This window comes from Myxine glutinosa, chromosome 4 (genome assembly GCF_964187855.1).
Source record: "Myxine glutinosa chromosome 4, kmMyxGlut1.1, whole genome shotgun sequence".
In the NCBI taxonomy this organism is placed as follows: Eukaryota; Metazoa; Chordata; class Myxini; order Myxiniformes; family Myxinidae; genus Myxine; species Myxine glutinosa.
The window spans coordinates 39,424,329-39,447,075 of record NC_136264.1 but is presented as its reverse complement, the minus strand read 5'-3'; the positions used below and the strand labels follow the sequence as shown (position 1 = coordinate 39,447,075).

The 22,747-nt window shown below is 43.2% G+C and overlaps 2 protein-coding genes across 2 annotated transcripts in view; one reads left to right on the top strand and one right to left on the bottom strand.

The window, feature by feature from the left end:
* The window catches only part of LOC144891699 (uncharacterized), a 1,187,956-nt gene that overhangs the window by 958,218 nt on the left and 206,991 nt on the right, over positions 1 to 22,747 (top strand). The window lies entirely within an intron of this gene.
* LOC137424598 (GRIP1-associated protein 1) overlaps positions 1 to 22,747 on the bottom strand; it is a 70,535-nt gene that overhangs the window by 15,812 nt on the left and 31,976 nt on the right. Inside the window, exons 11-17 of the mRNA XM_068112202.2 lie at positions 22,531 to 22,626; positions 22,137 to 22,349; positions 20,710 to 20,823; positions 10,023 to 10,100; positions 6,846 to 6,941; positions 5,228 to 5,284; positions 3,168 to 3,267 (exon numbers count right to left, since the gene is read on the bottom strand). Of these exons, the coding sequence (XP_067968303.2) occupies positions 3,168 to 3,267; positions 5,228 to 5,284; positions 6,846 to 6,941; positions 10,023 to 10,100; positions 20,710 to 20,823; positions 22,137 to 22,349; positions 22,531 to 22,626 (754 nt within the window). The remainder of the gene's footprint in view (positions 1 to 3,167; positions 3,268 to 5,227; positions 5,285 to 6,845; positions 6,942 to 10,022; positions 10,101 to 20,709; positions 20,824 to 22,136; positions 22,350 to 22,530; positions 22,627 to 22,747) is intronic.

Here is a 22,747-nt window from a genome sequence, read left to right as displayed (position 1 = left end):
TGTTGTGTACACAAGAGGAAGCAGACACGCGAGTCCTCCTGCATGCCGCAAATGCAGCAATGAATGGATATAAAGCCGTCATCATAACTGCTGAAGACACAGACATTCTTGTGATCAGCATTGCCTTCTTCTACAGTATTCGTTGCCCAATATTGTATCAGAGAATTAGCACAAAAACCCGTCGAACATACATTGACATAGGCAAAGTTGCAAGCAGCCTTGGTGAGGAGTTGTGCACAGCTCTGATAGGTTTGCATGCCTTTACAGGCTGCGATTCAGTCAGTGCTTTTGCTGGCAGAGGAAAATTTCGTGGATTAAAACTAACTAAGTCAGTGGTAGCCTACCGAGAGTGCTTCAACGAGTTAGGTCAGTCTTGGCAGGTATCCGAGGGACTTATGCAGAAACTTGAAGCCTTCACATGCAATCTGTATGTATCAACTGGATTGACAGACGTGAATGAGTGTCGTTATCAGATCTTCTGTGCAAAGAGGGGCAACACGGAATCCGAACAGTTACCTCCATGCAAGGATTGCCTATTCCAGCATGCTCAACGGGCAAACTACCAAGCTGGCATATGGCGTTGCTCGCTCCAGTGTATACCCGAAGTTCCTCGACCTAGCGATTGCGGCTGGACCATAGGTGACAATGGGGGCCTAGAGATTCTATGGATGACTGGTCTGCCAGCACCACCAGCAGTCTTGGAACTGATGAACTGTAATTGTGTTCGTTTATGTGATGCATCGAATTGCCCATGCATTACGAATGGCTTGAAATGTACCCAAATGTGCAAAAACCAAAAATGTGACAACCAGTTCGAGGAAACTGTGGACGACACGCAAACAGATGTATATAGTGAGGATAGTGATGATGACAGTGATTCTTAAATGTAAACCACAGTCAAACTGTGACCATGTGAATTTTGGCAATTTAACACACTTGAACTAACTATTAACATGTATCAGTCAAGTTGATGTTTTTCTTAGCAAAATGAGACATTTTAGCACATTTGCAATTGAGAAGTGATGAATGTTGTCAACATATATTACATTAAGATTTCACCCATTCTGTTACTGGCAACCAGTCTCTTAAAGTGGTATATGTAACTCTGGGGACTTTCAAATGATGCAACAATGGCTAGTTAGACCATTGGTTCCAGATCAATTGTATTCAAGCATGTAAAATAGCTGGGAAATAAGCAAACTGTAATCACGGTGATAACTTATCCTTAACTGATGTATTGCAAGAAATGTCGCATTATGCAAAACAAATATTTCCATAGCAACAAGGACATGATTTGGATGTCTAGAATGCATATTTTCTTTGTTTTGTGATGATATACATGTATTGATCAATGTGTGTAAAAACTATGAATGTATTGATTTTTCATTATTTTTGGGATTTTTTTGAAAATTCCAAAACAAATGATATTCTCCTACCACAAAAATTCCCTATTTTGACATGTGATCTTGTGCTTATATGTTACTAAAAAACTACCTTGGGGTCTAAGGAATTAATTTCAGCTGAAACTATTCAAATATATTGAATTGTTATGGAGATATGAATTTTTTAGAAAATAGTGTAAAAAACACCTTTTTTGCCCCAAAACGGCCGTTTCCATGGCAACCAGAGAAAAACCGTAATGTAAACAACCTGAAAAAATCAACACTGTTGATAGTTATTAATTTCAACTTTCAAAAGTAATTTCTTGTCACAAGTTTTTTTTTCGTTTTTTCTCTCGAAAAAACTGGATTTTGCCCCCAAAATACACATTTTCCCTCCAAAATACTATGAAGCTACCAATTTGGAATGGACATCATATCAAAATATATGCCCCAGCCAATGTTCTTTCCAAAAAATATATTGAGCCTTTGTGCCCCCACGTGGTACCGACATCTGCCCTGGCCCATGGACTATCTGTAATGATCTATCTTGGTGGGACTGGATCAAACCCGCAAGGAAATTTAGTCATTGAGGTCACCAGAACTGAAGTCAAACTCAGCTTCTCAAATGTTCAAAAAATTGGAACATGGAATACAAAGTCAATGAATCAGGGAAAGTTTGATGTAATAAAGTGAGAGGTAGAGTGGACAAAAGCACTTGACATAAAAGTTTTCCAGATAATGCAATTGAAAAAAAAAAGAAAAAAAGTCCAAAGCAACAAAAATTATCTCAGGAAAACAAATATGGACTCAATTCCCACAATTTAATGTAATTCATTCTGGGAAATATTAAATGACCCCAAATTTTGATTCCGTTCATCACCCATCCTCGTCGGTGAGAAGGCGTACTCAACTAGACTCACCGCATTCAAGTACTGCCTAAGCTAAATCGTGAAGTGCGATGAAAAAAATAAATATAATAACATTTGAGTGATGTTCAGAGTTTGCACCCTGCCAATCCAGCTATAATGCTTCTGTAATGATATATCTATACAACAGTCTAGACTCTAGAGATACATGCTTTGGATTGTTTGTTTGCGAACACAACAGCTGAAACAGAGTCGTTCTATTTGAGCTAGTGGGCCCGTTGGTCCATTGGACCCAAATTTCATTGTTTTGCACAGCCTTGTAGCATACCTGCTTACTGTTTCCAAAACATTGGTCTGGTATCTCAAAACAAAGCACAGTACACTGCTTGAGTATTACGGTAGTTTGCCTTTCACCAAGCCCAGATGTGCTTGAGCCAGGGTGGGGGGATTATACGTTTGTTATTACATTGCCAAACGATACTACCATTATTATTGTTTTTAATAGAGTTAGTATTAATGAATATATGCTTTGTTACAATGTTCATTGTTTTTGTTATTTCTTTTGTAAATATAGTGCCATGCCATGGAGGGACCTATTAAGCTGATCCATACACCTCAACATGGCGCATGTTTAAAACATGGGAATTCTTCCGGATTATTTATAATTAATTAGCCAAATCTCCTCAAGAGGTCATGCCGATCATTTCAGTGCATCACACTCCACATCAGAAAGCTCCAGTAGAACTCCACAAAAAAAACAAAAAAAAAACACACACACACCCATCTATAGTAGATTACAAATATTTGTAGTCAATAGACCAAGTAACGGGATTTGAACTCGTCATCCTAACATTATAAGCGAAATACTCCGACGAGGTTGCCAAAAAGTTCAACACTAAATCCTGAATTCATGACAAACCTGGTCGGCCCTTGCTGTTGGTGAGCAGTTCTTGCAGCCTCTCCTGCAGGCGATCTCCACGTTTCCTCTCACCATGAAGCTGTCTCTTTAGATCCTTTAGCTTAAAGACAAAATTAAGTGTTTGGCTTTTACAAGTTAATCATGTGTTTGCAGCTTGAACATTCTGTTGCAATGGGATTATAAGGGTAGTTCAATGTCGAAGTGGACTTTTTTATTCCAGAAAATCAAAGTAGAAAGGTGATGAAACTTCTATTATTTCTCAAGGTATTCCCCTGGTACACGTACATGTTTGTCCCATCAACATGGTAACCGCTTCACGCAATCTATGGGATGGATTAGGTATGCAGCCATTTCAGGATGTGTGCTTTGGAGTCTTTAACATTCATAAACTTACCACCCAGATAATATTCAAGTGATGCAGAGATGACAATCACAAGGTGCAGAGCGTATCGGTGATTACTTAGAACTTCCCAACCGATAGCTACTAGGGTAGTACATTTACAATACGAGGAAGATTATTATAGTGCAGAATAACCATGTACCGAGACAGCAAAGCCTTGCTAGCCTCAATTAATTGCATAACAATTTAATCACAGTGTGCATTCATGATTTTGCCGCATTAAAGAAATTTAATGTCGATTCAACTGCTGAGGTCCTAATACACTTGCCATAAGAGCTTTCCAGATGATGCCTGAACTTCTTTTTTTGGTGGTCTATTCCATTGTATTGTAGCGAACTTTGATTCAGGTACGAAATAATGGACCCATGTCCTCCTACATTTGGCAGCATCCCAGGTGCTATGTTGCAATGGCCACACGAGTTGCCTTAACATGAGGTCCTTTCGTAACTGCCTTGCATGAACCCTAATGCATTTCAAAGTAAAATGAATGATTGTGTCCACATTTCCAACACTGACATCCGATTTTACTAAAATGCCACATGTAGCGATCCAACGATTCCACAAAATTCAAAACCATTTTAAAACTCCGCACAATTTAAACATTAGGGACATGCATCACCACATCGTGCAGGCAGCCTCTAATGAAGCCAAATTGTTTGATGTTCTCCTTCAAAAGGAACTTAATGATACACCTCTGGCCCACAGCTCGTCTTACTGTTTGTTGGCTGCCATCTTTGATTGAATAGGAATGCTTCAACGAGTGTAGATGTCACTTCCTGTATAATTTGCTCAGCATGTACAATACCATCATACAAATTTCACCATCAAAATATTTTACATGTTCTACTACAAAAAGCCCACGTCAACCTTGAACTATTCTTGTATAACCCAGAACACATTCTCAATCAACTGTACTCAAAGTTACCAGGGAACATGGGATTGCAGAACTCTTACAGACAAGCAACAGAGAGCAATAATCTAATGTGACTTCTTCAACAGCCACAATTATTCACACATTCTTATGGGGTTAGTCAGGGGGAAGGTAATTGGCAAAAGTCTTTCACGAACCGGCTGGACAGGCCTGCCATTTGACTGAGGTTAGGGCAGGAATTTAGAATTTGTCCATGGTGCGGGCGATAGCTTGCCTACTCTTCGAAGGACACTGTGTGTTCTACAACCTCCAACTATTGCTGGCAAACGGGGTGCCCAGTTTAGTATTGGTTTGCCAAAATCACGCCCATCCGAGACGACGCGTACACACACACACACACACAAATTATCCTGCCTGTGAAACACAGGGATGACAGTTTATAGCTGGGCCAGGATTCAAACCCAGGTGAGACAGCATGAAGGTGAGTGTGCATATCTCTAGAGTCTAGGGCCTAGGCCATCCTGCCAGGTGAGCAACAATCTACTGAACAGAACAGCAAGGAACAGAAATAGTGAACAGTTTCCAAACTGTAGCTCCTCCTGCAGGTGACCCATGTGACTGCAAGGGATTATTTTTAAAGATTGCTTGGAAATTAGTTTTGTTCTTTGACTCAGACTTCTGCACAAGTCAATGTACAAGTTCAAGCACGGTTTGTTGGTTTACTTTAGAGTTATAATAAATAACTAAAATATTTTACTCATAGCAAAATTTATGGTAAAGAAAACTTACTGCAGAAATTCCTTTTTTCTCCAATATTTTCTCTTGATCTGTCATATCTTTCATTTCCTGCAATAACAATCAACAGGTTTTTAAAAAGGACTTTCGGTCAAGTAAAGCACAAGCAAAATAAATGTCAATCTTATGCTAAAACCTACTCCCTTCCACCCCAAATCAAATCCCGAATTTTACATTCAAGCATAACTCTAGCCAGCAATTTTGACTTAGCCATCTGAGCCAAAAACACATGCTTAAAAAACAAACAATACTTTATTGCCCAGTGCAGGCCAATCTGGCCTTTTTGCACTAACCATCTGACCACCACCTCTACCCACCAAAGCAATGTTAGATATTCGTTAAAAAACAAAAAAACAAATTAATCTACTCCCTGCTCCCTCTCATCGCAGATTTCAAACTTATTGAACTTTGTGCTCCAACACAAAGCTCGCTCGTGGAAGTGCTCCAACACAGAACAAACCAGGATGCAACAGAATAAAGGGAACTCATAAAGAGGGGGAAAACACCAACAGCAGGGTTGAAGGACAGGATAGAGGGAGACTTGGACAAATAAGGGATACAGGTACGAAGGAGGGGTAGAGGAGTGCACGGGATGGAAAAGATGGGTACAGAAGCAAAGGAAAACTGAGAATTTAGAAGGAGGCCCACAGCACGTCTGACTTGGAGGTTGGGTGGAGGTGGTTTAATGGGGGTAGAAAAGATCATGGTTTTGGATTGGGGATAATCGGAGATGGTGGTGAACAGCTGTTTCGAAGATCGGGAGGGAAGAGTGGGCTTGAAGAGAATATGGAAGTTGGTTCCGCAGATGGGGAAAAAAGAGGAACAAATTATTGGAGGTGAGCAGTGGTGCTGAATTTATGGAGTTTCACCAGAATGGGGTTTATGGTGGACTGTGTGCGCACTGCAGAAATATGGTGGTCAGTGCAGGTGGTGAGTGTAAATACACTTGGTCAGTATAGTCTACTGCTTTATTCTACCAGGTGAGCCCTATTTTTAAAATACATTCGGGTGGAAACTCAAAATCCTAATTGCATTGACTCGAAATCATATTATCAAACCAGCGGATGTTTCGAAACAGTGATTGTGTTTACATCCCTATTCTATCCGGTGAGGGTACTACTGCCCCTATTTTTACAATCAAGATACATTAGAAATCTTATTCATCATGGAAAAGAATTCCAAAAAAAATGTGGATTGCAATGTGAAAAATGTGGTTTGAGACCATTCCCAATACCTTTTTTAAGGTCACATAATAACATTCAAGTGATGTCAGGAGTTTGCAATTTGTCGCATGGTTCATGTGACATCGATTTTGATTTTCTTTTGCTTTAGAAATACTTCAACCCCAGAGAAATATGCAAGAAGTATATAAAAAAGTGAGGTTCTTTCAAGCAAAAATCATAAAACTTTCAAGCAAGCACCTTCTCAGATGGTGATCTTGGAGCAAAATGGAATCCATGATACCAACTGATGACAATATCTGATAATCTTTTGGTAAATGGTTAAAGGTCTAAACCTCCATCCTGGATGAAGGATGTAAAATGATAGGGCAAATTTAACACACACACACACAGAGAGACGTGAAATGGTTACAAGTGACTTATTGCCTCGCCTGTTTCAGTGATTGCATTTCCTTTAGTAGTTCTTCATTTTTCTCCTGTACGACCCTCGTTTCTTCTTTAATAGCACAAATCTCCTCATCCTTGTGCTACAAAGAAAGGGGCAAAACATATCTCAACTAGAAAACACCATAAAATACAAAGCCCGTCCGCGTCCGCTTTGTACTCAAACTCATGTTGACGAAAAAAAAGAGCTGAATTTTTTTTAAATCAGTGTTCTCCAATTCCAATAATAAAGGTTTGTTGAAAGTTTGATGACAAAAGTTCAATGGTAAACTAGAAAGCATCTCAAAATGTAAGCAAACAAAATAAAGAAGCATGCAAGTGATCACAAAACCGGGCGTGTTTCATGCTGCACAGCGGAGGATGGGCTAATAAGGGCTATGCGTACTAATTGCGACTCTGCCCTTTAACATTTCAATCCAATACACGACTTTCAAAATGATACAATCCTCCCCAGAATGCTTGGCGTGCATCCGTAGAAACACCGAGTAACAGTGGAATGTATGTCGTGCATGCTCATAAAAATTGGGATGTAAATGGCTCACAAAGCTCCTAAAAGAAGCCAAAAATACTTGGAAAAGTCCCTGAAAGAAGGGTATGTACCTCTGCATAACAAAGTTGGAGAACTTTCTGACCATATCACCCAAAAATATCATATCTTCCAGCCCGTACTACAAAAAACACCCAATGATGTGGGCTTATGGATGGGCACGTTGTACCCAACCTTTCCAATCATCCCTGTCATTGAGTGGAATCGTCATTGAGTGAATCTCATCAAGAGCCTATATTCCAGTCGAGTCGTGAAAGGAGAAAAAGCTATCATCGAAGAGGAGTTCAACCCAGCACATGGCATTTTTAAACTTCTCTGTGAGGGTAAAAGTTATCGTTCCATAAAGACGCTTGTACGACAGCTTTTACCCAACTGCAATCTGCACCCTCAATGAATCTGTCTAAAGTTTTATGAACATTTAAAGCATGGTTATGGATATTTTAAGCCTTGCCACTCATTTCATTTCATCACCAAATGTTGTTTTCAGGTTCTATTATTCACAATGAATCTATTTCTTTTTAAATGTAATTTTTTCAGCATGCACTGTCAAAGTACTTCTCATTGGATGTGTATCGCATACATATGACAATAAATTAATTAATATTATTATTATTATTATTATTACCCTGTGGGTTTACTTTGCGAGATCATGGCAGGCTTCATGATTTATTTAATGCAAATCTGCAATGCAATCTGCCATAATGCCTGGTGAGCAGAACCGAGTCACTGAAAACGCACACAGGCGCGTGAAAACGCATGCGCAAAAGGCCTCGTTCCCATTCATAAATAATTTCGAAAGTTGTGTGTTATTAATTAGTCTTCATATTCCCACAGCAAAGGTTTGCTGAACATTTGACGTCAAAAGCTCAAATGGTAAAAAGTTATGAACAGGATTCAAACATGCGTGCGCACAGTCTCCCGCTGTGCAGGCGGACTAACCACAGGTTTAACAGCTTATTACATGATGAGGAAAAGAGATATTAATCGTAAAATATTATTACACAATCGCTGTTGATCATCATTTTCCATTTGAAGACTTCATCAGCTCAGTGTAAAGCCAAAATAAAAACAATCAGATTTACTGCAGATGTTGTGAATAAACCACCGATTGAAGAAACATCTCTGTCCTCCTCTCTCCATAATCATAGGTTCTGCACACTCTCTGTAGTCCTTATGATGTATACATAAACAATTCCATACAAAAGACAGTGTTGGAAATAGCTATGGAAAGTAAAAACTGTACAAATTGCAAATAACACTAAATATAATCGCGTCTCATGAATGGCATAATCATGTGTAAAAATGAAATGCTCCATAGTGGAGTCATGGTATGACAATGCCAAAATGACTGCCATTTTTTTCCCTCTCTCTCCTTTTCTATGTGTCTACTGAGAGGTGAACTCTTGCAAATTGTTTTTGTAAGGCTCACTTGGCTGCACCTGGATGGGATTGAGGGTAGAGTTGTAGCAGCCAAAACTCAAATTATATCCAGGTTCCTCATGAGGACTTCATCTTTGCCAATTTGGGTTCCTTCTGATAGCTCCAATGCTGCAGTTGGTCTTTCATTTGATCATGTGTTGACAGAGAAGACTATGATTGGTTGTCATGCAAGCAAGCAAAGTGGCTTTCACTCACTAATATTTTGATTTCTATATGTTTGTCATATAATATTTCCTTTCCAGAAGCCATAGTATTCACCACACTATAATGATATAAACACATATACTGTACTTTGGTAGTCCTGTAAGTGTGGGATTTTCTGATTGCTTGCATGACAACCAATCGCAGTGTACCATATATACCAAAACAAGACTGCACACCTTCAGTCAAATGTCAGGCATGAACAGCCAGTTTGTGAAGGACTTGGGCAAAAAAACTTACTACAGGTGACCCCAACACAACAAGTCAGGTGGGAAATGTTTCTATATGCGGTCAATGGCAAAACTGCAAATACTGAATCCGTGAATGTCATGGGTGGAAACCCTCATATAATTTCCTTTTTCTGCTTTAAACTCAATCTTTCTATATTTTCATTCCAAACAGCATCGATCCAATTACAAATTAATACTATACCATTAATATAACAAAATACAATGCTACTAACAAACACTCTTGAGGTAAACGAATATAGACTCTGATCTGACGTGATAACCCATACAGATGAATCTGCAGGCGAAAAGGGGCACATGTAAAACACTTTGTGCGGATCGAAAATCATAATCATAATTGTATTGAGAAATTTATGAAACCTCCCACCCAACTTGGGATGGACAAAAGCAGTGTCGTTTGGGTGGAAAGTCAAAATCACAATTGCTTCGAGATATTATCAAACCAGCAAATGTTTCTTCCGAACCTGTGATTGTGTTTACATCCAGATAGGGAGCAGTTTCGTACGAATCAAAAGTCAAAATCATAATTGTATCAATAAATTTATAAAATCTCCCACCCACCTTAAGTCACCTGCTGGGACCCCAAAACGTTCCACAGAATGTTTGGCGGGCCTAGCCCCATAACTGAGGGAGTAGTTTGGGGACGGATTGAAAGACGGACACTCCTGTTTTATATTTTTTACAGATACTGTATCATCAAATAATAAGAGCCCGACTGGAGTTCAAACCTGACAAGCCTGGCGCTGCATTTCCTCCAATTCATGGACACGATTCTCATGCTCCATTTTTAGCCTCTTGTTCAACTCCTAAGGCACAAGTGCAATTGGATGCAAGGCAATGTTATTCCTGTACTGCACCGACAGCATTCATCTCAGTGCACTGTGCAAATATTTGGAGACGCAGAGATGTATAATGTATATGAAAGGAATATAAAGCCATTTAAAAATATTCTCGTGATTTCCGACACTATGGTGAAGACATGTTTATAATGCATCTGGCTGGCTATCAGGACATAAAAAGAGTATGCAAGACATGAGTGAAAGCCATTTTGAGCGATGACAACGTTTCTGTGTGAAACTGACCTGCAGGCACACATACCGTATTTTTCGACATACAAGTTGATACATTTCTACCCCAGAAGTCGAGCTCGACTTGCACTCAGAATGGACTTATCCATGGTTTAAGTTTAAGACATTGAATTGCATTTTTTTTTTTTTTTTTGGCAAAGTGCGATTTTTCTGAAATTAATTGTATAATTGTTAATTTTAAACACAATACAGAAACCATTGTCTGGAGCGTTTGCCGAATGGGTGAGAGCAATTAAACATTATCCGCTCACTGACGCATGCAAAATTATCCAATCATTATCGAGCATGAATCGCTCCGGATGGAAGAGAGGTTGGGCCACTGCATCAGCCTGTGCTGATGAGCGAGGCTACCTCTCTGTTGCTGTGGGTGAGCTGAAGTAGGCCGTAGTCATGTTGGTTCCCTGGGTATTCAGGAAGGATCCTGCCGGGGTGGACTCTGTGCCGGAGTTGTCAACTCGCCATAGAGGGGGTGTGTGCTTGCGACCTCAGAGCAGCGAGCAACGACAAAGTGTAGTGTTAGAAAGAGACAGGCCAATGTGGGCTGGTGTCAGGTTGAGCCCCATTTGGAATTTGTCATTACACGCGCTTGTTTGTGTTATGCAGCAGCTATGAGTCATGAGCAACTGGGAGCTCATGACAATGGAGATAAGTTGGGAAAGAGGAAGGCTCAATGCCAGCAACGGCTACAGGGAGGAGCAGAAAAGCCCGATAGGAACAATGGCACAATGGGGTTATGGGGTTATGGGAACCCTCCCCCCTCCACCCTGGGATATTGCGTTTCACCAAGCAGCTGCGGAGCTTCACGGCCAGGATATGGATCACGGATGCTGTGGTATGACCGGGCCCCATGGGGAGTCCGATGTCTGGCGTCCCTTATCCATCGGGGCACCGTCCGAGCGAGTGTCTCGGGACACTGAAGGGGGCTGAGACCTCCAGGAGATCGAGGCGATTTCTTCTGGGCACCTGGCATGGTACACCATGAGGACGATTAGGGGGAGGTGTTGTGGGCCACACTTTGGTGGCGGCACCATTGAGGGCCAGTCGGGGCCTGATGTGGTGATCGTCCGGGCATGCGGCCTGGCAGCCTCTCCCCAAGGCTCTGGAGAGCAAGCATGTGACAACCTGCCATGCTGTGCTGATCTATGGACACAGGTCAAACCGCATGGACTGGGTATAAATGCAGCCCAAAAGACAACCAATGGAGCATCTGTGGAACATGATGGAGTGATTGGGAAAGGCCCAGTGAGGGCCGCATGATTTTCCACAGATGGTTGGCTGTGATTAATGGGCTCTCGGTTTGGAAAGAGAGCCCTGGGTTTAATTGGCATGGGATATATGAGATTGGCTGCAGCAGGCGCTGCTGGTAATGAAAAGACTCCCCAGTGGTAATTGGAATTGTGTCCAATTTTCCTTTCCTCATTGTCATAATTTGCCATGCTTTATATTTGGGGGAGTTGGTATGGGTGATGGGCAAGAGTAGCCATGAGAGCCAAATTAGTGGATCAGGTGGAAAGGGTTTAAAATGTGATGTGTTGTGAGAAGAATTGTGTTTTGTTTGCGTGTTTTGGTAAGGCATCCACCCTCCTATCCACCCTATTCACTACCATAATCCTCCTGACCCAGTTGTTTTCACAAACCTGCAGCCTCTGTTGTCGTCTGTCAGTGCCACCACTTGCAGACTGTAAAGGTATGCCAGCATTTCACAAGACATCAGACCTTCCCATTGAATTTCCTTGATATCTTTCTGCCATTACTCGCTCCAACCTCCTCCACTCATTCGCACACACCTGAATCCTCCTCCGCACCTGCGCCTCGGACTTACCATCCCCGATCATTGTTCCTGCAGATACTCAAACATACACGACTTGGCCAAAAGTATGCAGACACCCCTTCTAATTAGTGCATCCGGCTGTTTTAGCCACACCCATTGCTGACAGGTATATATAATTAAGTCAGTTCCACCTTTCCAACAACATTTTTTTTTAAAGAAAAGAAAACAAAAAGCCGGTTTGTCAAATTTCTGCCCTGCTAGAGCTGCCACGGTCATCTGCAAGTGCTGTTATTGTGAATTGGAAACATCTAGGAGCAACAACAGCTCAGCCGTGAAGGGGTAGGCCACAAAAGCTCACAGAACGGGACCACCGAGTGCTGAAGCGTGTAGCGCGTAAAAATCATCTGACCTCGGTTTTAACACTCACTACCGAGTTCCAAACTGCCTCTGGAAGCAACGTCAGCGCAACAACTGTTCATCGGGAGCTTCATGAAATGGGTTTCCATGGCCAAGCAGCCGCACACAAGCCAAAGATCACCATGCTCAATGCTAAGCGTCGGCTGGAGTGGTGTAAAGCTCGCCGCCATTAGACTCTGGAGCAGTGGAAACGCGATCTCTGGAGTAATGAATCCCGCTTCACCATCTGAAAGTCCAAAGGACTAATCTGGGTTTGGCAGATTCCAGGAGAACGCTACCTGCCCAAATGCATAGTGCCAAATGTAAAGTTTGGTGGAGGAGGAATAATGGTCTGGGGCTGTTTTTCATGGTTCGGGCTAGGCCTCTTAGTTCCAGTGAAGTGAAATCTTAACGCTGCAGCATACAATGACATTCTAGACGATTATGTGCTTCCAACTTTGTGGCAACAGTTTGGGGAAGGCCCTTTCCTGTTTCAGCATGACAATGCCCCCGTGCACAAAGCGAAGTCCATACAGAAATTGTCGAGATCGGTGAGGAAGAACATGACTGGCCTGCACAGAGCCCTGACCTCAACCCCATCGAACACCTTTGGGATGATTTGGAACGCCGACTGCAAGCCAGGCCTAATCGCCCAACATCAGTGCCCAACCTCACGAATGCTCTTGTGGCTGAATGGAAGCAAATCCCCACAGCAATGTTCCAACATCTAGTGGAAAGCTTTCCCAGAAGAGTGGACCAACTCCATATTAATGCCCATGATTTTGTAATGAGATGTTCGACGAGCACATATGACTGTGATGTTCGGGTGTCCACATACTTTTGGCCATGCAGTGTATTTCCTTGTCCGATCTCCTTCCTGATATTAATTTACTTTCTCTGCTGCCAGACGCACATCAGCTCAGTCTTCTCCATGCTCACCTTCAGCCAATGATTCCCAAATGCTTCCTCCCACTCCCCCAGTAATTCCTGCATCTCTTGCTCACTCTCCACTACAACAGCCAGATCGTCCACATGCAACATCCTCCCCAGAATGCCCCTCATGTTTACCTTCCTCCATACCAGCTCCATCACCATGATGAACATGAGTGGGCTGAGAGCGCTTCCCTGCCTCAAACTGATGTTCATGCTGAACTCCTCTGACATCCAAGGACCAACCAAAACTTTTCCCTTTGTTCCTTTGTACATCCCCTCCACCAACCTAACTTCTGCTTCCAGCACTCCCATTGATCACCATCCCTCTCAGGACAGTGCCATAGGCCTTCTCCAGGTCCACAAATTCCAATGCCATTTCACTTTGCACATCCAACCTCTTCTCCACCAGGGGTCTCAGTGTGAACATCCCATCCGTAGCCCCCTACCCTTTATAAACCCATGCTGCTCATCTCTGATCTCAATCTCCACACTCTTCCTTATCCTCCCACCCAAAATCCTCTCCAGCACCTTCATGACACGACTAAGGAGTGTAATGCCCTTGTACTTCCCCATTTCTTGAACATTGCCCTTTCCTTCCATAAATCAGCACAACCAACCCTATCCTCCAATCCTCCAATATCTAACCCTCCCTCAAACATACATTCAACAGCCTCTATATCCAAATGATTCCGACTTCTCCCGCTGCAATTATCCTCTCCATACACACCTCATCAAGAGCCTGGTGCTCTTCCCTTCTTCATCCTCGTCAATGCTGTCCACACCTCTTCCTACGTGATCGCCACCTACTCCATTTTCCCCACTGGATAACATGGTAGCTCCAGCTTGCCGTTACTTCCTTCCAGGTTCAACACCTTTGAAATATCCTTTCCACACCTTCAATACTACCCCCCTATCTGTCACGAGCCTCCCGCCACCATCCTTAATAACCGCTCCCCCCTCCCCTTCTTGTCCTTACTACCCTCATCTCCGTCACGAGTCAATTTTTAGGTCATCTTCTTTCCACCATCATCTTCCAACTTCTTGTACACCTCCTCTTCCATATCATCTTACACCTTATCCACAGCTCTCCTTGCTGGTTTCTTCTTTTGCCCATACAGGTACAGCAACCATGCATCCGGTTGCCTCCCTCTATCCTTCATCTTCTCTATCCTCTTCTACACCTCCTTTTCATAATCTGCCTTCACTACTTCCTCCATCCACTATACCTAGTTTCTATCCCTCGACGATGCACCATTTCCTGATGTTGTTTCACACAAAACTTCTGCAATTCCCCTAAACTCTGCAATGTTTGTACTTCGACGTCTTTTCGAAGCTGCTCCATGCGCTCACGCTTTCGAAGCTAAGTGATATTTCTCAATTGTGTTTTTGTCGAGACTGTATCTATCTTTCGGTGTATGTACCGACAGCGTATCTTTTGGAAAATTTTCGGTGCTAATTTTTCGTACATGTATACACAATCGTCGGTTAATGGTATCGAGTATTCTGCGGCCTAGTATTCGTAGGCTTAGACTACCGTACCGTCTCCGACCTTGTGGTTTGTTTTTCTCTCAGCGATTCGTCGAATGCGCTGAAATTATTTTCGTTCTCTGTTTCGTACCAGTCGTTCACCCCGTACCTCCTTGTTTAATATCTGTACTCACAAAAAAACAAAAAAAAACCCCAAAAAAAATATTTCCTTCCCAGGTCTTATTCGTTTATTTGTTGTTCTTTTTGTTCGTTCGTTCTTCGTTCGCGATCACGCGGTTAGAAATGTATAATCTCTCCCCTGAACAACTATTTTCTCTCATATATTATAACACCCTTTTCTTCTTTTTCTACAAAAGGATGCTTTCGTCTTGCTCACCAAATCTATTCATTCCAAAAAATATATATAATACCATCTCTTACAGTTCCTCCTTTCTACATTCCCTAAACTATCCAGAACTCCATCCCTCCTCCAGTGTCCTCAAACGTATTTTTGACTCGAAGGTCTCAAACTCATTTTGCAAAAAATGTTCGTTTCCCATGAATCGTACACTTTTCAAAATCCAATCTCACCCCTCCCCTCCAAATCCTCCCCATCATCCATCCCTTTCAAATCTCCCCCCTTGCCCCTTCCCTCCCCTCCCTCCTAAACTCCCCCCACACCCCTCCCCTCCGAGACTCTCCCTCGCTCCTCCCCTCCTAGACTCCACTCTCACCCCTCCTCCTCAAAGCATCCTCCCTGCTTCTTCCTCCTTCCAACTTTCACCTTCATCTCCCCAAACCTTCTGCCTTGCTCTTCCCCCTCCTCAAATAACACCTCACTGTGCCTCACCCAATCTCCATCAAACCTTTTGTCCGCCCCATTCTTCCCTTTCTCCAAGCTATTCTGAAATCTCTGACACACCTTCAACAGCTCTCCCTACCTCTTCCTCCTCTTCCACATCTTACCCTACCCCTCCCCCCCCTGTTCTGGACCCGATGCTCCCCCTTCCTCTTCATTAACGGTATGGACCTCAAACATCCGGGGCCTTCGCTCAAACTTGACTGACCTCTCCATACAGGTTGCTTCTGACAAACCAGATGTGATCTGCTTAACAGAAACTTTCCTCCTTCATGATGTCTCTGATGCCTTGGTATCTCTCCCAGGTTACTCCCTCCTCCGGTATGATAGACCTGAGCCTCGTCCTGGAGGTGGGGTTGCTATCTTTATAAAAAACTCTCTTCCTCACTCGCCCTCCACTGCCCTCTCTCCACCTCACCCCCAGGAATACCTTTGGCTACGGCTTCCCCTTCGCTCCCACCTTTTGTTCATATGTGTGTTGTACCGTCCACCAATCAGCGATGACTCCATCTACATCTCACTGTCTGATAATATGGACCAACTTCTATCTACCCATCCCAACTCTCTCTTCCTCATATGTGGTGATTTCAATCGTCACCATGCCAGTTGGCTGGGTGTGGGTACCTCTCTCACCAGCCATGGCTCTTCAGCAAAGGACTTCTGCGACTCACTGGGACTGACACAATCTGTCAATTTCCCGACCCGGATCTCAGTCAACGGAGCATCTTCTCTTCTGGATTTGGTTATGACAAACTTCCCTGAAAATGTCTGCTGCTCTTCTTCTGCTCCAATCGGCTCATCTGATCATGTGCTTGTCAAAGTGGACATCTCTCTGACCATTCTCAGAGAGCCTCCTCAGCGTCGACGAGTCTGGCATTTCACTCAGGCCAACTGGCACTGTCTTCAAGCAGCCATCAATCATCTGGACTGGTCTCCCATCTCCACCGCCTCTGACATCAACTCATCCTGGGAATTCTTTCAAAGTAAATTGCTCTCTCTCATGCACAGATTTATACCATCTCGTCTTCAGTTGTCATACCCTTCCTCCCGTCCATGGTACACGGAATCTTGTGGTGAGGCTGTTGCCCTGAAACAACTTGCTTTCGTCTCCTGGAAAGCAAATCCAACGGAAGGAAATCTCATTTCCTTTCACAAAGCCCGAAACAAGTGTGTGTCCACCCTCAGGAGAGCCAGGAAACAATATCTCACCATTCTCAAGACCGAACTCTCTTATCTGTCTCCCTCTTCCAAATCCTGGTGGCGTCTGGTCAAATCTGTTTCTGGTGTTTGTTCCCCCTCCATCCCCTCCCTCACCTCAAACGGCTTAACGGCTGACTCCGCACGTGAAAAAGCTGAATGCCTCAACTCTGTGTTTGCCTCTAAATCTTGTGTCCCAAACCCATCCCTCTCTGTACCCACCGTACCCAGTCGTACCCAGCTGCTCCTGGACTCTGTGTCCTTTCCTCCTGACAAGGTGGAAAAGTTTCTGTCAACCCTAGACTCTGATTCTGCAACTGGTCCTGACGGCATCAGCCCACGGGTCCTAAAATCATGTTCTTCTGCTCTTTCACTCCCTCTTTCTGTTCTCTTCACCCTCTCTTTTGCTCAAGGTCATCTGCCATCTGCTTGGAAATCAGCCAACATCACCGCTTTGCACAAAAAAGGTGCAAAAACAGATCCCAGCAACTACAGACCAATCAGCCTTCTCCCAATTATCAGCAAAGCCATGGAATCCATCATTGCTTCAGATATTAAATCTTTCCTCTTCTCCAATGGCTTGATCTCTGATCATCAATTTGGTTTCAGACCTGGTCACTCTACTCTGGACATGCTGCTTCTGCTTTCTCAACAATGGATGGAGGTCCTCAACGCCAAACAGGAAATTAGAGCTGTCTCCCTTGACATTTCACGTGCCTTCGATACGGTCTGGCACCCTGCTCTGCTCTCCAAACTCTCCTCCTTTGGTATCCATGGAAATCTCCACGCATGGCTGGCGGACTTCCTCTCTGGTCGTAGTCAACGTGTGGCCCTGAATGGGTTTCTCTCATCTCCTCTTCCTGTTCAGACTGGAGTTCCCCAAGGTTGTGTTCTGGGCCCTGTGCTTTTTCTGGTCTTCATCAATGATCTCTCTGACTCTCTTGAAAATCCTCTCTATCTCTTTGCTGACGACTCTACTCTCTGTCGCTCCATTCCTCATCCCTCAGATCGGCAGTCTGCAGCCTCCTCACTCTCTGCAGACCTGGACAAAATCACAGACTGGTCAAACAAGTGGAACACGTCTTTCAATCCTGACAAATCTCACACTCTTACAATGTCTCTCCGAAAGGACCGACTGGACAACCCTCCCATCTACTTTCTCAACAATCCTCTCCAAGAAGTTCTGTCGCTCAAGCTTTTGGGTCTCACTATCTGCCATGATCTTTCTTGGGAAAACCACATTTCCAAGCTGGCCTCCAAAGCTAGTCGCCGACTGGGCATCCTCCGTCGTGCGAAGTCCTTCCTTGGCACACCTGAGCTCCTCACCACATACAAGGCTTTCATCCGCAGCTCAATGGAATACTGTTCCCCCCTCTGGGCTGGTGCTCCTGCCTCACACCTTGCTCGGCTTCACGCTGTTGAGGCCAAAGCTTTCAGAATCATTGGAATCTCCTGCGATGTAGTCAACGCCGAGGGCCTTTCACTCACTCACCGCAGGCAGGTTGGTGGTCTTTCTGTCTTCTACCGACTCCTCTCCAGCCTTGCACCCCAGCTCTCTCTGTGCTCTGTCCCCCCAATATTCCTTCAGGTCGCACAAGACCTGCCTGCAACCCTCTTATGGTTAAACTGCCAAAGTCTAGGCTCTCTGCTCACCTTCACTCTTTCATTCCCCTTTTCTCCCGCCTCTGGAACAAACTCCCCCACTCCCTTCAATCCCATTCCTCCCTCCAGGTCTTTAAAACAGCTGTTCACCACCATCTCTTATCTTCCCCCATCGAAAACCTTGATCTTTTCTACCCCCGGTAATTCACCCCAGAGTCCTTGCAGTGTTCATATGTTTTAATCCTCTCCCACCTCCCCCCAAGTCCTCCCAATGTCCCTGCTCTCAAATGTTGTGTTTGTGTCCTTCCCCCTCTTCCCCCTCTCTTTTGTGTCCTTCCCCCTCTCTCCCCATCTTGTCTGCCGCTCCCCTTGTTTTTTGTGTTTTGTGTGTCGGTTTGTCTTTTTGTGCGATTAATGTTAGCTCTTTCACGAGCCTCGATCTTGTATACAAAAATAAAAAAAATAAAAAAAATAAACTCCTCTCCGTACTTCTTCCATTCCTTCTCCAAACCTTCAGCTTCTTCGCCAAGTTGCTCATACCTGGCCTTCATCCTTTCCTTATACTCTAAGACAATGTTGTCCCTACACTTCCCCCACCTAATAATCGTCTGACCCCTGTAGTTAACTTCCCTCATTTTCTTCATCTGTACCACAATACCACAGGTTTGTGCTGTGTGGTAATATGCTCTCCCGCCACAGATCCTTAACCCTCCACAACTATCGCTTCCTTCTCACCACCAAATCAATTTTGTTCTACGCTGTCCACTCCTATGAGTAATTTTGTGGCTTTCCCACTTTTGGAGGAATGAACCAGCTATGGACATCCCATTCCTTGCCACCAGCTCTACTATCTCTCGAGCCTCTCTATTCCATGGTCGCCAACCAAATTTACCAACACATCCTTCTTCACCCGGCTCCGCTACTCCCACATGTGCGTTAAAGTCCCCCGCAATGCACAGCATCCCCTTAATCTCAACCATTCCAATAATACTCAAGTGCATCCCTGAATTCCTGCTTCTCCACCAGTCGTTCCCGTTTGTGGCCCATATACCAACATAACACACACCATTTGCCTCTATCACCACGCATGCCATAACTATCCCTCCCTCCCATCTTTCCACTCTGACCACCTGCTTGCTGACCTCTTCTGATATTATTATTCCTACGCCATTACTCCTTCCATCCACACCCATGTGCACCAGCTTGTATCCTCCTACCAACCTCCTAGCTGTGTCCCGTTTCCATTTGGTCTCCTGCACACACGACACTCCCAATCTCCTCTGCATCATCTCCACCACCTTGACTCATCTCCCCTCCATTGATCCCGCATTTAAACTACCTAGCCGAGCCCTCGCTTCTGAGCCGCTACCCGCCTGGCAGAGCCAGTACCATCTTCATTAGTTTGGGACACTCGAGTCATCAATCAGCAGCACGGCCTGAGCTGATTTGCTGGACCTACTTCCCTTGCTTGCCATCATAATCCTGTGTGCGCGCATGCACACAAATCGGTCTTTCTGCACTCGCTCCATTCCTCCCCCCTGCCTGCCCCTCTCCCTCCACACTCGACTCCTTTACAGTACCCTCATGGCACTCATTTCTACCTCCACCCCACTCCCTCTCTTCTCTTCCGCCCCCACCCATTCCCCTTCCCCTTCCCCTTCCTTATGCCCCGCTCTCCTGAATACCTTAGTCATGCTTATTCCACTTTCAAGTAAATGCTTTTCACAAAATCATTCAGCACCACTAATGCTGTGTGTCCAGGCAATAACTATCATAATTAAACAAAGATGTTTAACAGATGAGTTTATAATCGCTGAATGGCACATAAGCTTTTTACACGTTTGCTTATCTCCCTTCAAGCACCAGTTAGGGTGGCCTTCTGAGAGTCCAAATCCTATGAATGATGTACGAATGCAAATGCATTGTGTGACCTGCTCGGATTCATGTTGATGTGTTTGTATTCACTCATGGAAATGCAACCATATTCATAAATGACATAGATCGGTGTTTAAAAACAAGCCAACTCTTTCACCGAAACATCATGAAAAATGATGTGGGCAACGGATTATGTTTCAGTCTCATGATCGTAAGACTGTTCTCACCTCCTCCTCTTCTAGTCGTCGTTCAAACCAACCCTTAGAGCCCTCCAGAGCAGTTAATTGTGCTTTCAGGCTCTCGATGGTCTCATTCAACGATTCCAATTCCTTCGTCTTCATCTGAAAGCCAATAAAGGGTTCTCGTTAATCCATATAATCAGGGAGCACATGTCATCGACTTCAGAGTCTGCCAACTCTGTTTTCATTTTCACCATTATTAACATACCAATGCATGTAATAAAACTTATCAAGTTTGCAGAGGTCTGTTTCACATTATAATTACATTATTTAATTTCTGGTGCAAAACATAAAATAAATATTTAAATAAAAACACTAATCGCACCACATATCGCTAATGGATTTTTGGAATGTAACAGGCCAATTGGGAAACATGCATTTAAAGCACTTTTTAAACATGAACAGCGCAATTGGGAAACACATTGAATGTGCTATTAAAAGGTTAACTTGACACCTCCCACCCATTACACCCTCCCCACGGTGAAGTTAGAATGAGCTGATTTGTCACACAGTCATGGATTGTTTAACCCCAATATGGGGCAGTTCAAAAATTATGCAACACTTTTTTAGGGAGCGGTGTACTGTGCGTGCTGACGAGCTTGAGTTAACCTTGCTAATAATTTTTATTCGACATTTATTAGATTTTTTGGGGTCCCTCATTGTGAGTAACACTCGACAAACAAAGCCAATGTAAATCTGATGCACCAAACCTAGGCAGTGCATAATCGGCAGAGGCCGACAGGCCTGATGTCTTCGGCCCATCAGTAAACAAAGATAGCAGCTATATTAACAAAGTTAGTAGCCGACTGGTGGTCATTTTGTTACTTAAACGTGTCCTCAACTATTTCTCAGATATGCATGGGCCGATTTTGTTCAAATTTGGCACAAAGCCCATACATGAGAGTATTCGTAAGTTGAAGATTTTGTTTTGCAATCTGACCTGACAATCTGGGCAAAATTATGAAAACCACAGGGGCTATTAGGAGCTGTCCACTCCAAATGATACTGCTCTTGTACCTTCTTGCCATGTGGTGATCATAACTATCAAGTTTGGTGAATTTCTAAACACAACCGATTAGGAGGAGATACCATGATAGACAGATGGAACCGATTACAATATCTCCCCGTTTTTTTTTGTTTGTTTGTTTTTTTAAAAACCATGAGGATAATGTTAATAATTTGATAATTTATAATGTTAATTCAATTTAATTAATAATGTTAGTTAATTAAATTTTAAGGATAATGTTAATATTTCACAAAAATCAAAAGGATATAATTTGTGGATAACATAATAATCAATGAAAAAAATGTAAGCAAGTATTTAAACCCAAAGTTAACAAAAAAATAAAAAGACACAATCAAAATAGTACAAGTTTAGAAAATGCGATGGGACGTATCATAGAATAAACACAAACCTTTTCATTTTTTAGTTGCAAATGTAAATTCTCAGCAATTTTGCCGTTCTCTTCATGCAAATCGCGCAGTTCTTTTTCATACTTTGCCCGAACAACCAGGATCTCCTTTTCATGCTGCAGCTTCACATCTGATAGTTCATTTTTGTATTGATTTTTATCTTGCTGGGCCTGAATTGCCATTTCATCCAGCATAGATTTTCTCTTGACAGCAACCTGCACAGAATGAGTTTTTCAGTGTCACAAACCTTTCAAAATGAGTGTTTAGAATTGGTGTCTACACACGTTTCTGCTCCGAAGCAGATATGTTTTTCAAACAATATCTTAGCAAACAGAATGTTGAATTGGGCTACTCAGAGTTACAACAACCATGATGATGAAGGTTAAAGGTTTTTACCTTCTGAGATTCTTCAAGATCCTTCCACAAAGCAGCTACTTGATCCTCCAGAACCTGTTTCTGTTCCTGATGTAGATTCTGTGATCGAAGAAGTTCCTGTTAAAGAGATTTTAAAATATGAAAGCAATTTCATCACGAGAAGGGATTACTAAAATTGTTTCTTTTGTTTTTTTGGGAGCTGTTGTATAGTTTCCTGAGTTTGCCAAGCAACATTGTT